Source organism: Triticum aestivum, chromosome 3D (assembly GCF_018294505.1).
Source record: "Triticum aestivum cultivar Chinese Spring chromosome 3D, IWGSC CS RefSeq v2.1, whole genome shotgun sequence".
NCBI lineage: Eukaryota > Viridiplantae > Streptophyta > Magnoliopsida > Poales > Poaceae > Triticum > Triticum aestivum.
Window position 1 is genome coordinate 261,771,332 of NC_057802.1, and position 16,445 is coordinate 261,787,776.

Below are 16,445 nucleotides of genomic sequence, written 5' to 3' on the forward strand. Positions count from 1 at the left end.
CTGCACTTTAAACAAACTACAATCATAAAAAAAAACTGCCATGCCGATTTTACAAAATATCACTCAGTCTCATTCAATATCAATACACATAAAATATCATCCAGGGGTTCGTAAATGCCACCCTAACCGCGCGAACATTCTGTACATAGGGGGTCATGAATAAACGATAACATTTCCAGCTAAAAGAATCCAGTGGCTATAATATTCAGAAGTATAGCAAATCTGATGGTGATTTTTTTTATAAGGGAAAGCCGGTGATTTCATGATAACCTAGCCCAAAGTACAGCAGTCCATTATTTTCTTTAAAAACGCGGAAGCCCGGTGACAGGAGTAGGCGAAGCAGGGAGCAATGTCGCCACCGACGAAGAAAGAGAGGGCGGCAGAGGCCAGGGCGAGCTCGTCAAAACCGATCGTCGCGGGGGCTTCCCAGGTTCAGCGGCGGAGGGTGAGCGGAGGCGGGTGGACGAGCCGCCGGATATCCTTCTACGCCTCCCGCGTGTACTTCCTGCTCATCATCCTCCAGATCCCGCTCTTCAGGTCAGGAACAATCCTCCTATCTTCCCACCAAGAGCCAGTACTGTGGATTTCTCCAACAATTCTCCTAATCTCTCTCGCAATTCAAAGAATAAAAGCATATGGATCACAGTAATTCTGGTTGCTAGCAGCGCTTACCTTTTAAGTGCTAGATCCATTGTTCAGTCATAACTCGATCTCACTCATGTAGTAGTGATCTAAACGCTCTTATATTTCTTTACGGAGGGAGTACTCATATTTGCATCTTTTAGCGGCATCGTACTATGTTTTTGGCTTAATTTTGGTCCATAGTTGTTGTTTCCATGTCTTTTGTTGTGGTTAATCTTACTAATCAAGCATGCTGAACTCTACCGGTAGCAGTGCCTGGAGTGATTGCCATCCGACTGAACGGTAGGCAGCTGTGTGTAGACTAAATTACTGTTTAGGGATGTAGAATAACAACTTACATGTGCATACTTATTATGCATTCCGGTACCGTGTTGTTTCATACTCCCTCCGTCCCAAAATTCTTGTTTTAGATTTATCTACATACGGATGTATCTAGTCACGGTTTAGTGTTAGATACATCCGCATCTAGACAAATCTAAGACAAGAATTTTGGGACGGAGGGAGTACATTGGAAGTGTTTCTGATGAGGTAAAGTTGGGCAGTTTTGCTGTTATTTCAGCAACACTCCCTTGGATTGGGAACTAGAACAGGCTAGTTTCTAAGGTTTTTAGGCTTTATGCCCCAAAATTATGGTCTGCTGATGAAGACTGGAAGAAGGCAACCTTTGTTTTCTTGTAAGTAATGATATTTTGAAATTTGTGATTATGTTGTGTAGAGCATCGGGAATAACTTGTTTGTTAGTTGACCTGAATCCTTTCAGGTTCACCGTAATGCCAACCTTCTTTTTTTTTAAGTCTCGCCTTAATCTTATATATTTGAAGCTGGCAACAAGCATTAGTCTTTTACTAGTTTTTGCAGCCCTGGGCCTAATATTAACCTTTTCAACAAATCAGCCATATGTTTCTAAATTTCATAATCTGGAACCAGGTTTATTCTTAAATATCCTGACCTATATACAGTGATAGCTGATGAGTGAACTTCTTTTTACCCCGACGCCGATTCCATGGCCCCTCTCGCTCTCGCGACTCCTACGCCGCCATACACCCATCACTGCCACCTCTCCTAGAGGGTCTTTGGCTAGGTCTATGAGGTATGGATCCAATGTATTGGGTCCCGCTGTCGACGCTGCTGGTGGAGATCCGTCAGCGGAGGCGAATGGAGGAGGAACGTGCAGCCAAGTAGAGGCATCGGCGGGCGATTCCGGCGATTTCACTAGCGATACCGGAGGAGAGTAGGGGGCTCTATGGGGGATCCCAGGTGGTTGAGGTGGACCGGATCTTCAAATGGATCGCAGGAGGTGGCGGCGGATTCTTGACAGGCTCATTGAGCCAATTCACAGATCCGTGAGTACCTGCTCTTTTCCCCATATTCTTGGTGATGGGAAGGGAACAACAAGAAGCCACGTCTTTCACTCTGGCAAGGAGGGTGCAGAATCAGGCGAGAAATGGTTGCTCTCGGTCATACACGGCGGCGCTAGTGGTAGTGGTGGATCATTTGCATCCATCATCGACCTTGGTGACCCAAGAAAGGAAGATTCCGATTATAGTTGGGAAGTGAAGTTTGTCATTCTTTTGTTTTCTAGATACAAGATGGTGCTTGATCGAGATGGTTGGGTGTTACAGCTGCTGGAGAATCGTCGGCTGTTTCTCATTGACGGCGGTGGTCGCAAGTTATGAGAAAAGATGAGGTAATTTGTGAAGGGTTAGAGACATGCTTTCCATGCCATGTTGTCAAATTTGGTGCTACTTGCAGGAAGATAAGATCTAAAACTGAAACATTTGGTTCGGTCTGATTGGTGGTTCGGGGCAGGGCTTGGGCCGGACCGGGCCTACTTGTTCTGTGGGCCCTAAAAATAATAAGCCTGGCCCTGTCCATTTTGGCCCAGAACGTTTTGGGCATTTGAGAGGAGGAGGTAGGGTTTGTGGAGTAGTCTTTGTCCGCTCCACTCCCACACGCACCCCTACCCCTCTCCCGTGCCCTGTGCAAGCGAGCGGTGACGAGAAGGCGACTAGATCTTACGCCTAGGTGGCGGCGCTGCCTTCATTGATGGATCGGAGGCAGGGGGTCTGTCGATCTCCTCCTTGCTACCCTCAACGTTCTGGTCCGTATTCGGGACGAGGGAACGTAAGATTAGATCCAGAGCAGGCGAGAAGAGAGGAATAAAGGACGTGGGACGATATGCATAGTCGTCGCCAGGAGGAGTGGATACGAGAAGATGAGGTTGGTGGAGAAAGATTGACGCCGGATGGCGGAATGCCGTCAGATCGAGCAGCGTAAAGCTGATGAGGTGCGACGCCTGGAATTGGCGAGCAAGGAGGAAGAGCTGTTGGCAAGGGAAGGAGCTCTTGAGGAGGCATATTTTCGTGCTGCCGAGATGAGGGCTGGCAAGGACAGACGGAGTCATCGCCCCGAGATGTTTGATGGGACGGTGGCAACAGAAGCTATGGCGGCAACAACATCCATGTCAGAATCTATTGCTGCTGCAATTAGTCTCCCCCAGCTGCCTGCTAGATCGTCTCCTCTGGCACAGAGTAAATCATCTGCTGCGGCTAGTCGGGCGGGGCTGACTAAATATGCTCAGGGTAATGTGTTGCAAAATAATGATAGGGCACACGTTGTTGCTACCATGAGAGCTGAGGATAGGAATGCTGGTTCAGTTAATGGGGCTCGCTAGTTGCAACATCCACCCTTTTGTGGTGTGATGGTTGTGGTCTTGGCCATTGTGTGGACAATTGCTCAGACAGAAAACCTTGGGAGTCTGCCTTCTCGTTCTTTGGATAAACATAATTTGATCAAGGCTTTTACTCTATTCCATGGTGGCATCTGATGTTTAGACCACATGACCAATTGCATTAGACCTTTGTAAAAGTTGTCTAGGGTGATGTTAATAGCACCTATGTTTTCAAAGCGAAGCGAGGCGCTGGGGGGGGGGGGGGGCTCACTGCTTAAGCGCTAAAGCGTAAAGCGAGGCGATGCTTTAGACAGACTCTGAACCTGATGGGCAGTAGAATAGAGTACCATTTAGTGAGACATACATACATTGATTCTAATCCACTAGTGAGCACATATATTCTAATCCATCCAGTAAGCAGTAAGCAACTAGCCAACTACTATAAGAGAGGCAGTAGCAGCACCTAACAGCAGATGAGCTGTGCATAGCATAACACATAACAGAGCAGGAAAGGCATGACAAGCTGGTGCAGATCTGAGCATGGAAGAAAGAGCAAAGGGAGGGGAACGGGGAGAAGAGAGGGCAGGAGCCATACATTGTGGTTGCGCAAGAGGAGGTGGGGAGGAGCTACAGCCGGAGAGGAGAGGGAGGAGCTGTCAAAGCGTCTCTAACATGTCTAAAGCGAGTTGGACGCTTTGAGCCTGGAGGGCGCTCTAACGCTTAAGGGGAAACTGTCTTTAGGGTAACTGCTCTTGCTGTCAAGCCCATTGCTTTGGATATGAATAGTTTAATTTTTGCTTTTGTGAGGGTAAGAATTGGCTGTATTGATGTTGGCCTGGCCCATGCTTCTAATACTGGGAGCTGGTGATGGGGGCAAGGGTGCCGATCATTCGATGATAATCACACTCTTCCGATTTGGGCAGAGAACGACTTTGACGATCCGACTCCAAACATGCAATGACAATTGTGCCTTAGCACTCGCTAAGCAAATCTCCTGGATGTTACCGACGATGCTAGAAGCACGATCAGCCTGACCACGAAGGTCTAGTCCGTACAAGCAATCAAAGAAACAAGCAAGAACTATGATAAAAGCAATCTGAATATTGGGAGTATATAGATGAAGTCAGGGGCGGACTCAGAACAAAAATGTCCCGTTGTCCACATGTACACTATATGAAGGTGGATAACAAACAATAATAATATACATAAAAGTAATATACTCAACAATATTAAAATATTCGGCAGTACAAATTCTTACCAAAATAAAGTATTTCATGTGAGACCGCTCATCGCCTAGTACCCGTCGTGTGAGACCGCCCTTTCTCCCAAGTCCTGAGTACGGATGGTAGGCTGGTATGCTTATTTGTTTCCATTACCATGCTTGCCTTTGTGTCCAGTTACATCTCATTTTAGCACTTTAGGTTTACTTGGAAGTAATTTTATGAGCAGGTAGCTTTTCCTTAATTTCTTGTGCCATTTCAGGGTCCCTTGTAGAGCAGGCACATGCACTACACCTATTCAAATTACATCTTCACAGTTGGTCTCAAATGAGATATTCCCACCATCTGTTGTGAAGGCCATGCTCTACCCTGGAGCTATAGTGCGCAACCTCACTACAAGCATGAGCATGACATTTCCAAGGTGGAGTGACCTGTTTGACATATACAATCTGACAGAAGCTAAGAATGCTTCAGCAGTAATTGATCTACAGCGTCTAGAGGTGCTCTTATATAACTGACCTACAACAACATGAGAAAAATGTTTGTGACAACTCTTGATAAGTTCTCTTTATATTCTCCCCTGAATCAGATGCTTGCTGGAAGCTACTTCTGTGTTGCTGGAGCACTCGTTGGCATCATTAATCCTGGGAGGATGATCTTGTTTGGTACGCTTTTGGTTATCTGGGGTCTCGTGAAAGATGCGCTCTTCCGGAAGCCTGTGATCAGTGATCTAACAGAACCAGTATATGTCTATCCTACCATTTTGATTGCACTGATTTGTTCATTCATGTCAATAACTTACAATGTGAAGAAGAAGGCGATGAGCAGCCAATCTGTTTCTATCTCTAAGCCACTGCAAAGTTCTGCCAAGTCAAAACTGAAGTAGGTACTTTATTGTCAGATTGTCAGCCTTTATCGATGTAGCTCATCTCCATCATCTGATTGCTGAACTACTCAAGACTGATTATGGTTCTCATGTACCACTCTTAATACTGTAACCATTAATTTTTCTCATTTATATCGAAGTCTCACACTATCTATAATTTTGATTCATGCAATTTCATGTCTCATTGATGTCTCTTTAGATTACTACGACTGCAGCATTGGGCGACCCTTAATTTTATGGAGTATTACTTAATTTTTGCAAGTTGCAACGAATCATTTCTCCCATCTATGTTGCTTGCTACTCTGCAAATATATCTCAAATACAGAAGTCGGCCACCATCAGCATCACACTCCTATGTCGTCGTCGCCGATCCCACCGCCGTCTTCTGTACCAACCGACTTGTGTCGATCTGTCAGACTATCTGGTCTGACCCAGCCAAACTTGTCCAGTTGTGCGACATGCTCCAGACTCCTCAAATCGTCACCGTGACCATCACCATCCATACACAATGTGCATTGACAAAGAAAACCAAAGAAAGAATCGCTGATAATTTTCCCGTGTGAACCATGCCTGACACGGCCCGCTCGGCCAGCCTCGCCTCGGCCAGCACCACATGCGCCTTGCAGCTTCCGTACTGGATCAGGCCACATAGGCCTTCCCCTACCGTCGCCCACGCACGCGTTTTGGACCTCTGCCCGCGAGACGCACCTCTTCGTACACGCCGCTGTAACACCCTTTCGCGTGTCTCGTGCCGCTACCACCGCCTGTCACACGCCGCCAGCCTCTGCCATGATTTTCAATTTTCGTGTCGTTTGCCTTTTACCGTCGAACTCGCCGATTCTGCTGTTCCTTTCCAATTACTTTACCGAAGATTACAAGACAATCAATACATCTGCTCCTGCATCCTAACTCGCTGATGACTTACCCGTATTAGAATTTCTTTCTACAAACTTCCGTCGACACTTTCTTCCTTTCTCCAGGTCAACCCGTGCGACCTTCTCGTAACCTTGCTCTGATACCACTTGTTAGAATAAATCCGAGGCCATGTTGATTTACCGAGGACCAAGCAATCACACGAGTACGACACTGAGATTTGTTAACGAGGTTCACCATCATGGCTACATCCCCGGGGCCTGACTACGGGCGTTCCTCCCCGTGACACCGTCACAATACTGCACACCGGCCACCCGGGCGCCGGCACACGCCGCCGGCTCCCCCTGCGCGCCTGTGCTATTATGTTGGCATAGGTTACATCGTGTGTCTACCCCCACTATATATATATGAGAGGCCTAGGATACTAGTGTCCTACTAGGACACGACTCCATATCCTATCTAAACACAATACTACTCAGAGTCCAACTGTAACCTACCTTGTACAATAATATTCAACACAGCTCTAGAATGGAGTACCATGCACGATTGTGTCAGACCGTGACACCAAATTTCTGAGCTACTTTTGAAAGACCTTGTGGGGAAAATTTGGTACCAAGTTCCTATTTTTCACGACATGCCACCCACAAACCGATGGCCAGACTGAAGTTGTCAACCGAACGTTGTCCATGATGCTACGAGCAGTCCTCAAGAAGAATTTGAAGGTGCGGGAAGAGTGCCTACCTCATGTGGAGTTCGTGTATAACAGGGCGGTACATTCGACCACTAAATTTTGCCCATTTGAACTTGTTTATGGATTCAAACCTATTGCTCCCATCGATCTCTTGCCTTTGCCACTGCAGAAATGAACCAGCCTTGATGCAAGTAAGTGTGCTGATTTCGTCAAGAAACTTCATGCCCAGGCAAAGGAGGACATTGAGAAAATGACTGAACAATATACGAAGCGGGTAAACAAGACCAGGAAGAAGCTGGTGTTCGAGCAACGCGATTAGGTATGGGTACACCTTCGGAAGGATCGTTTTCCTGAGCAACGCAATTGCAAGTTGCAGCCACGCGGTGATGGACCATTTGCGGTGCTCGAGAGGATCAATGACAATGCTTACAAGATCAATCTTCCAGAAGAATATGGTGTTAGCCCAACCTTTAATGTTTTCCCCATACTTTGGGCCTTTAGATTCGAGGACGACTCCTTCTCAAGAGGGGGAGGATGATGAGGACATCCCAACCATGGACACCACACCACCAATCATCAACGGTCCAATCACAAGAAGTCGCGCAATGCAAATCCATGATCAGGTGAACGCTAACTTAAGTCTATCATTTGACCTTGAAAACATGGTTGTTCCTTGACCTCATTTGTTGTTGGTTGAACTCAGGTGCGATATCGAAGAAGGCCAAACACATTTCATTCCGTGCAAAACAATGTTTTATGGCGAAGAAACAAAGTTAGGAAATCATGAAGAAATGAGTTGTCTGCTGAAAAAACATTGTTCCGATTCTGACGAAACAATATTTTGCACGAGTTTGGATATCCCAACTTGTGAAAGGTTCCCAGAACTTGAGTTTGCTGCTGAAGGAAACATTATTCGAATACAGTGAACAATGTTTGGTCGGGAACTGCCAAGGTACCTCATTAAGTCTCTAAGCCATTTAGTCAAACCAAAGCTGGTTCTCTTTCACACCTATCCAGAGGGTTGTCCTGATTATAAATAGGCTAGCCCTTCCCTTCATTGGGGACTTTTGCCATTTCTATCAAAGACCAAACACATAGACTCCTCCTGTGGAGAGCTCTTGTTATCCTTATTCTCATGATTCCTTGGGAAATTGCTCCTAATTCGTGCTCCACGACTAGATCGTGTTATGTGGGTTAGAGTTCATGGTTTCCCTTGCGGATTGCACCTATCCCGTGCTCCACGACTTGAGCGTGGTTGTGTGGGGTAGTATTGCGGGTTGTGAATCGGCGAATGTTCGGGTTGCAGGCTTCGGTGAGCATCCTCCTCGTCGGGTCATAATCTCTTATTTTTCCATTTTCTGGCTGCTTGAAGCTAGTTATCCCCATTTGTTTATCGATCCTACACCGTGAAGATCGGACCACCCCTTGTACACCCTCTTTTCCGAACACGGTGTCATATCAACGTGGATCGCTATATATTCACAGGAATCATAATATTGCTCTGTTTCAATGTGTGTACTCTGTGTGTACATATGATTTCCATTCTGTATATGTTGATGATAACAGCTAGACACAAATTAGTATACGAAAACAAATAGAAAATGGAATTCATAATATATATTAATTGTTCATTAGTTCATCATAGAATATATGTAATATAATCACATATACGTGATGATACTTAACTACTAGGTACAATGCATAAAATTGAAAACGGACAATACTAAAACTAATAATCCCTCCTGGGGCAGTATTCGGAGAACCCCTCGCCAGCAGCTCCCTGGTGCGCGGCATCTTCCCAGCGCGGAGGTAGTACTCCGCCTCCTCCGCCTCGCAGCGCTTGACGTACCAATCTGCCTCTTGCTGGCGAACGATCTTGCCATTTCATTGGGCGCCCACCGGAGCTCCTCGTCGGTGGCATGCTGGAGCTTATCGGCCCACCTCCACGCAACGATGAGGTGCCTAGCGCCTTTGACCTTCCTCGCGAAGTACCCTTTTTTGTACACCTCCGCACGAGGGCACACCCACCCCCAAAGATCCACCGCCTCCCTTTTTCAGGCGGCATCACGGGTTTCAAAGGCCTCCTGGTACCTGGCTTCCTCCTCCGACGTCTCCTTCTTGAACGCCACTTGTTTGGCTTTCTCAGCCGGCTGTAATGACTTCCATAGACAAAGATCGCACTGGCCCCAAAACCGCTCCAAAGTTTGGGGGTCCGGCACAACCTCGTCCGACGGCGGGTAGGGGTCCTCTCGTCGCTGCTCTTCGACTGAGCGTCCTCGGGGGGCGGCGCCTCCTCGTCGGCGCGTGGGCAGATCAGCGGCGCCATGGCAGAGATTTGAGGGAGAGAGAGAGAGAGAGGGCGAGCGAGGGGAGGATGTAGATGAGAATGCAGACATGACGATGTGAGCAAGGTAGTATTTATTAGCGGCCGGAATCTAGATCGACAAGGACAGTACACACGCCGGTCACCGGAATTTACGAGTACTGTAGTTTGAATTACACACGATTCCCGCAGCAAAGGTCATGTGTGAACTTAATAGCTAACGGTTTCCAATACAGAACCGCATCTGATTAATAACCCGCTCCACTCACCTTCCAAACCTCGAGGCGCAAAATAGAGTGCCAATCGTGTGGGGCCCGGTTGTCTTGCCAGATCTTTACATTTTATTTTTTGAACACCACATATTTACATCGTCTGATCATTTTTTATTTTTTTGAAATTTAAATGCCATGGCACTCCATGCATTTGTCCAAGCCGTGACACCAATATGTTTGAAAATTTGTTCCAATTTACTGCACATGGAATTAACTTGCACACAAGTACACAAATATGATTTTTCAAACTGTTATGGTTAGCCGTTGCATGTAGATGTAGTTCAAATTTGGATTACGGTCATTAAAAGGCTAGAAAATCACTTAACTGCAGAAAATTTTTAAAGGCCATAAGAGGAAGCTATTGTCGATTTGTCATCAAACATGCATTGTTCCCTCTCGGAACCACGAGCCTTCTATTGAGTTGTTCTGATTTGTGAGGGGTGTATGCCCAAATTTTCGTCAAACAAGCTAATTTTTTACCACATCATCTTGGTGGCATGACATTACGTCAAGCAAGATTTCATGCGTTTCTGATCAGTTTTTAACTTTTTGGAATTTAAATGCCATGGAAATGCATGTGTCCAAGTCGTGACACCAATATGTTTGAAAATTAATTTGAATTTACTACACATGGAATTAACTCGCACACAAGTACACAAATATGATTTTTCAAACCGTTATGTCAGCCGTTGCGTGTAGATGTAGTTCAAATTTGAATTACGATCATTAAATGGCTAGAAAATCACTTAAATGTATTACAAGGTCAAATGACCCCTGGAATTTTCCAAATTTTCACATGATAGTTGTATTAGTGCACATTAACTGTAGAATTTTTTTGAAGGCCATAAGAGGAAGCTATCGCCCGTTCGTCATCAAACATGCATTGTTCCCTCCCGGAACCACGAGCCTTCTAGTGAGTTGCTCCGGTTTGTGAGGGGTGTGTGTCCAAACTTTCGTCAAACATGCAAAGTTTTTACCACATCATCTTGATGACATGACATTACATCAAGCAAGGTTTCATGTGATTCTGATCTTTTTTAATTTTTTGGAATTTAAGTGCCATGGCACTCCATGCATGTGTCCAGGCCGTGATACCAATATGTTTGAAAATTCCTTCCAATTTACTGCACATGGAATTAACGCGCACACAAATACACGAATATGATTTTTCAAACCGTTATCGTTAGTTGTTGCATGTAGATGTAGTTCAAATTTGAATTAAGGTCATTAAATGGCTAGAAAATCACTTAAATGTCTTAAAAAGGTCAAATGACCCCTGGAATTTTCCAAATTTTCACATGATAGTTGTATTAGTGCACGTTAACTGTAGAAAAAATTGAAGGCCAGAAGAGGAAGCTATTGCCCGTTCGTCATCAGACATGCATTGTTCCCTCTTGAAACCACGACCCTTCTAGTGAGTTGCTCCGGTTTGTGAGGGGTGTGTGTCCAAACTTTCGTCAAACAGGCCAATTTCTTTACTACACTATCTTGTTGCCATGCCATTACGTCAAGCAAGGTTTCATGTGTTTCAGATCATTTTTTTAATTTTTTGGAATTTAAATGCCATGGCACTCCATGCTTTTGTGTCATAGCCGTGAGACAAATATGTTTAAAAATTCCTTCCAATTTACCGCACATGGAATTAACTTGTACACAAATATGACTTTTCACAGCGTTATGTTTAGCTGTTGCATGTACATGTAGTTCAAATTTGAATTACGGTCATTAAATGGCTAGAAAATCACTTAAATGTCTTAAAAGGTCAAATGAGCCCTGAAAATTTCCAAATTTTGACATGACAGTTGTATTAGTACTACAAATTTTCTCGTACATTTAAAACACCATCCGTTGCCACTTTACTCCAAATTCGTCTTTCACAGCTAATAAAAAATGTCAACAACATCACACACAGTTTTTTGTAGGAACCGTTTGTGATGAAAATTCGTGGGTCTATTTAAGTCTTCCTCCTTACGCTTTGCCGGCTTCGTCTGCTCCAGTGCCGGCAACCCCCGAATCCCTGAATCCAGATCCCCATTCCCGCAACCCCTTCTTTCAAAGATGACGCCATGGAAACGCTTCGTGATGGCCCGTATGGTGGTCGCGTCCTCCCCGAGCGTCGCCATCTGCACCGAGAGCTCGGCCGTCTATGCCTAGAGCGCCACCGCATCCGCATTGAGCGCGGCCGCATCCGTCGAGAGGGCGTCTGCGACAGCCGTCAGGAAGCTGCAACAGCCGAGACGGCTGCAACAGCTGCTGTGACGGCGGCTGCAAACACCGAGAGCGCTCGAGCTGTCGTCCATGCCGCCGATGTCGCCCTGGCCCGGGTCGAGGCCATCCACGCCAAGATCGAGGAAACACACGCCAAGATATTCCAGGCCACCTCAGAATCCAGCATGCAACCCATGTCCGAAAAGGCGGCGGCGGCCATGGAGCACCCGCTTCCTCATGAGATCGCCGAGCAGGAGCTGGAGATGCAGGAGGCGGCGGAGACCGAGGAGCGCCGGGAGGAGGAGTTGCGCGTGGCCGAGGTCGTGGTAGAGAAGAGTCTGTCCGTCAGGGAATCGGTGGTGGAGTACCAATGCGAGCTCTGGCGCAGCCACTACTACGAGTACAACAACCTTGTGGGCGGTGCTGAGGACAAGGACGCGATCGACTTCAGCAGGGGGACACGGAGTCCACCAACGGCGGCATGTCGCCAGGACAAGTCATCGACGTCTCATCTCACACCGACGATGCACAAGCCAGCGCGGCGGCGGCTTTGTTAAAATTATGCGTACTTAGGCTTTGTTTATAATGCTGGTCTTTTGTTAGAGCAATGTTTAGGTCAACTGGCTCTGTTTTATTACTAAATTTTCTTGATTCAGTAAGTGTGGTCTATGTGCTGTACGCTCTTTTATGTGCCCAAATTAGCAAGTGATGTTAAATTATGCAATGACGTGGATGAGGGCAGTACCCAGGGAAATTTCCACCAAAATTTGAATTATCAAACTCATCCCATGCGCGTAAAGCAGAAGAATCGTTTGCGATGCACACAATCGTTCAAAGTGAATGGTGTCCGGCGGCATTGCGCGCAAAGTTTCCCTCCACATTTCGAAATTTTTGGCCCACCGCCGAAATATCTACCCCTTCCCCACCCCCTTTTCTCCCCGACCACAAGTCACATTTCCCCAGTTTCCTTCTTCCTTCCTTCCGAAGCTATAGCCGCTTCCTCGCTTGGTTCCTCGCTCTCGCCATCTCGCATCCTACCGCCGGGGGCGCCATGGTCTGCTTCAATGACCTCTCCAGCGGTTCCTCCGACGACGATGACTCTTTCACCACCCGGGTATGCCTCTCTTCTCTCTCTTGGGTTATGACTTGGAATGAAGGATTTTAACCCGGCGGTCGATTTGAGTCATTTCTTCCTCTTGTAGCTTCCTAGGACCATCAGTTGCAAGGAATGGAGCGGGATGGCTAAAGATCTGCCTGCTCGTTGTCACCATCAATCTCCATGCGTGGAGTTAGTTGCGTTTGAATCTGTGGGCAGTGGGAGGAAGTTTCTGGCATGTGCAGAGAAGGTTAGCCCCACTTTCCTTGTTACAAATCATTTGTTAGATGTGATTCAGACACTGTCACTGCGCTATGTTATTCTAGATGTTAAGACCGTGTCATAGTTTGTACCTAGTATCTAAAAATGTTGCCATCTCATCAGCGGTGCCATTAGAAAATTACTTGGCACTGCTTCAGCAGTTTGTGCAGCCAACTTTGGTCCACACATCCGAGTAGCCAAGCAGTAAAATACTAAATCTTTATGGCACGAAGGAACTGGGCATCGGAGCAACTAGGTGCTCCGGAGTCCGGTTCCCTGATTTTTTTCCGCTGCATCGTCTCGCCAGTGCCAGGCACCGGTGCCAAATGTAGCAACAGTTGTCTTGACACCGGTTTTTGCATACATAATGGACGGCCTTAGTGCTATTAGTTCTATGTTACTAAATTTGTGCATGTACACACCTGTTAGTATCAATTTGATGTCATCTAAACACCATCACTATGTTGTTGCAGTTATATTTAGCTTCCTCATAAAATGTTCAATTTGTTATTTATACTACATGACTAAGAACTTGTAGCGTTGTTGTAGTTAATTATAGCTTCTGGTGTTTTAGAATTTGGTTGTTGTTCCAGTAGAAATTAATTCATTTGCACATTGATCTTTTTGAGAAGATATGTCATAATTAACATGTTTCTTCAGTTTTTTAAAATATGTATTTGGTGATTTTCTATGTTGCTAGAAACCCATTTCCCCTACAATTTTTACTGATCTAGTTTTAAATATTATAGGATGAACGGAAGTGTTCTTACTTGGAGTGGGTTGATCAAGAGTGGCCACAGTCTTTGAAGATGTGCCTAGCAAAGCTCTGAAGCATGTATGAGGAAGAGAACAAAGGTAGGCTTAGAGAAAGTGTTGTCAACGCTGAAGAATATTTCAAGATGCGGGAAAAAAGAGGAAGATGAAGAATGAGCTCAGATTTTTTTAATTAGACTTTGCTAAGATGGTATTAGCGAAGGAGGAGGCACTTTCCCAGTTGGTCAGTGCAAAACAGGTTCTTACTGAACTGAAAGCAGAGGTGGATAAGACGAGCCTGGATGATCTGGATTAGGAAAATGAATATATTGTTCCAATATTGTTCTTATGAAGGTGAACTAGCTATATGCTGTATTGTGCTATTTTCAGGTAGCTATCGTACTGTGATGTTAAAATATATTTATGTGCCTGATATGAAATTGGCAAACGACTGTTCGATATGAAATGTGAATTTGCGTAATACTGGAATTATTAATTGTAAACTAATAAACCTGCTAAATGGGTGATGGAACTGTGCAAACGGTTCTAGCAGTAAAAGCGGTTGTGATGGATAGCCCTATGCCATACAGTTTTCTTCATCAAATCGTGTGTGGCGTAGTTGAATAAAAGCAAACGGTTAACTAGGCAGAGCGTGCGTGATCATTACACCTATCACACACGAGGCTATACATAAAACCGTGTGGGATGTACATACGAACTGAAACGTTTTCCCTCGATTGACTGTGTGGGATGTACATACGAACGGAAACGTACTTCTTGGATTGACTGTGTGGGATGTACATAAGAACGGAAACGTATTCCTTGGATTGACTGTGTTGAATGTACATAACAAACGGAAACGTTTGTCTGGGACTGATCGTGTGGTATGTTACTTACGACCGGAACCTATTGGGCCTTTATAATTGTATTTGATCGCTCGCTCGTCGCACATGATCTCATTTTGCCGAGCGTGTGTGACCGGAGGGCCTATCCCCGACGGTTTCTGGATCATGTGGGAAGGACCCCCTATCGCACACACTAACTTGGCGGTGGTTCAGAATGCCGTCGCGGTAAGGGGTTATAAACCGTTTGTACAGCAGCTCGCTGTACCAGTGCTCGGGTCGGCCCCAAGGGGTACCAGCGAGAGTTACCGAAATCGGGTTGACCAATAGGATACCCGCGAGATAATTACGATGCACAGTCGGGCAGGCAGACCGCCCTAGAGAGGGACGAGCCAGGCCCTTCCCGTAAGTTCTCAAGACAGGGCGACAGGATCACTGATCGTCTCCGCGCGCTCCTAAGACACTAACGGGTTTGGATAAGAGATATGAGTAGGCCTTTGGCCTTTTTGCACTAACACCACGCTGGAATAAGTATGGGCACTCGGCGTCATACGATTCTTCCGAAAGCTCTCAGACATCAGCAGTTGAGCGGCACGCGCCCGGGTGGTCCGCGTAAGCACCTGCTTTGTATAAAGAGGTAGCGAGGACTGATCCCGGCCGTCCTCGCAACATGCATGATTGCAAAGGATGATTGGCCCATGACCCCTTCACATTTAGGATGTATACCGGCGTACTGGCCTCTCTTTTGAGCCTAGGTAGGACTACTGTGTGTCGATTAGCCAAGGCCGGGCATGACCCAGAAAAGTGTGTTCGGCCGGAGTTAATTGAGCGTGTTGGGTAAGTTGGTGCACCCCTGCAGGGAAGTATATCTATTTGAATAGCTGTGTCCATGGTAACAGATGCTCGGAGTTGTATCCCGATCTATTACAACTAGAATTGGATACTGCAGAAACTAATGGATATGATGGCTCCGGGATACCTTTCTCGCAGGGAGTCGAGGAACGATCTCTAGGCGTCATTAAGCTATACTTCTTACTTATAAACGCTAATATGCACTCTTCTAATGCTGCAAGACGCTGCAAGATGCTAGTCTTTGGTAGGCTAGACCTTCCCTTCTATTCTGGCATTTCTGTAGTCTAGTCCAAAGATATAACACCATTCATTTGATACCGATGCATACTTAGTATAGATCTGATGTAAGACTTGCGAGTACTTTGGATGAGTACTCACGGTTGCTTTGCTACCATTGTTCTCTTCTAACCGATTGTTGTGATTAGATGACGGAGCCCAGGAGCCAGCTGATACCGCCGCTGACTACTACGACCCCGACAGAGCCTACTACTACGTGGAGACCGCCGACGACCAGGAGTAGTTAAGAGGCTCCCAGCTAGGAGGCCTGCGCCTTTTTGATCCAGATGTTGTTGTTTTGCTAGCCTTCTTGAGGCAGATTTGTTTACTTATGTCTGTACTCAGATGTTGTAGCTTCCGCTTACTTATGTATTCGAGCCTTCATGGCCCTGGCTTGTAATATAAAGCTTTATGTTTGAATTTGTGTCTAGAGTTGTGTTGTGATATCTTCCGTGAGTCTCTGATCTTGATCATGTGCATTTGCGTGTATGATTAGTGCACGGTCGAGTCGGGGGAGTCGCAAGTTTGTATCAGAGCTGACTGCCAGTGGGAAGCCCCTTTCCAACTCCTTGGCCGATG

General features: G+C 46.0%; 1 protein-coding gene across 1 annotated transcript; it reads left to right on the forward strand.

The window, feature by feature from the left end:
- Nucleotides 1-243: 243 nt before the first annotated feature.
- On the forward strand, nucleotides 244-5,591 carry LOC123078354 (uncharacterized). Its single transcript, XM_044500831.1, has 3 exons — nucleotides 244-537; nucleotides 4,796-5,033; nucleotides 5,123-5,591. Exons 1-3 carry the CDS (start codon nucleotides 350-352, stop codon nucleotides 5,417-5,419), a joined length of 723 nt encoding a protein of 240 aa, XP_044356766.1. The 5' UTR covers nucleotides 244-349; the 3' UTR covers nucleotides 5,420-5,591.
- The last annotated feature ends 10,854 nt before the right edge of the window (nucleotides 5,592-16,445 follow it).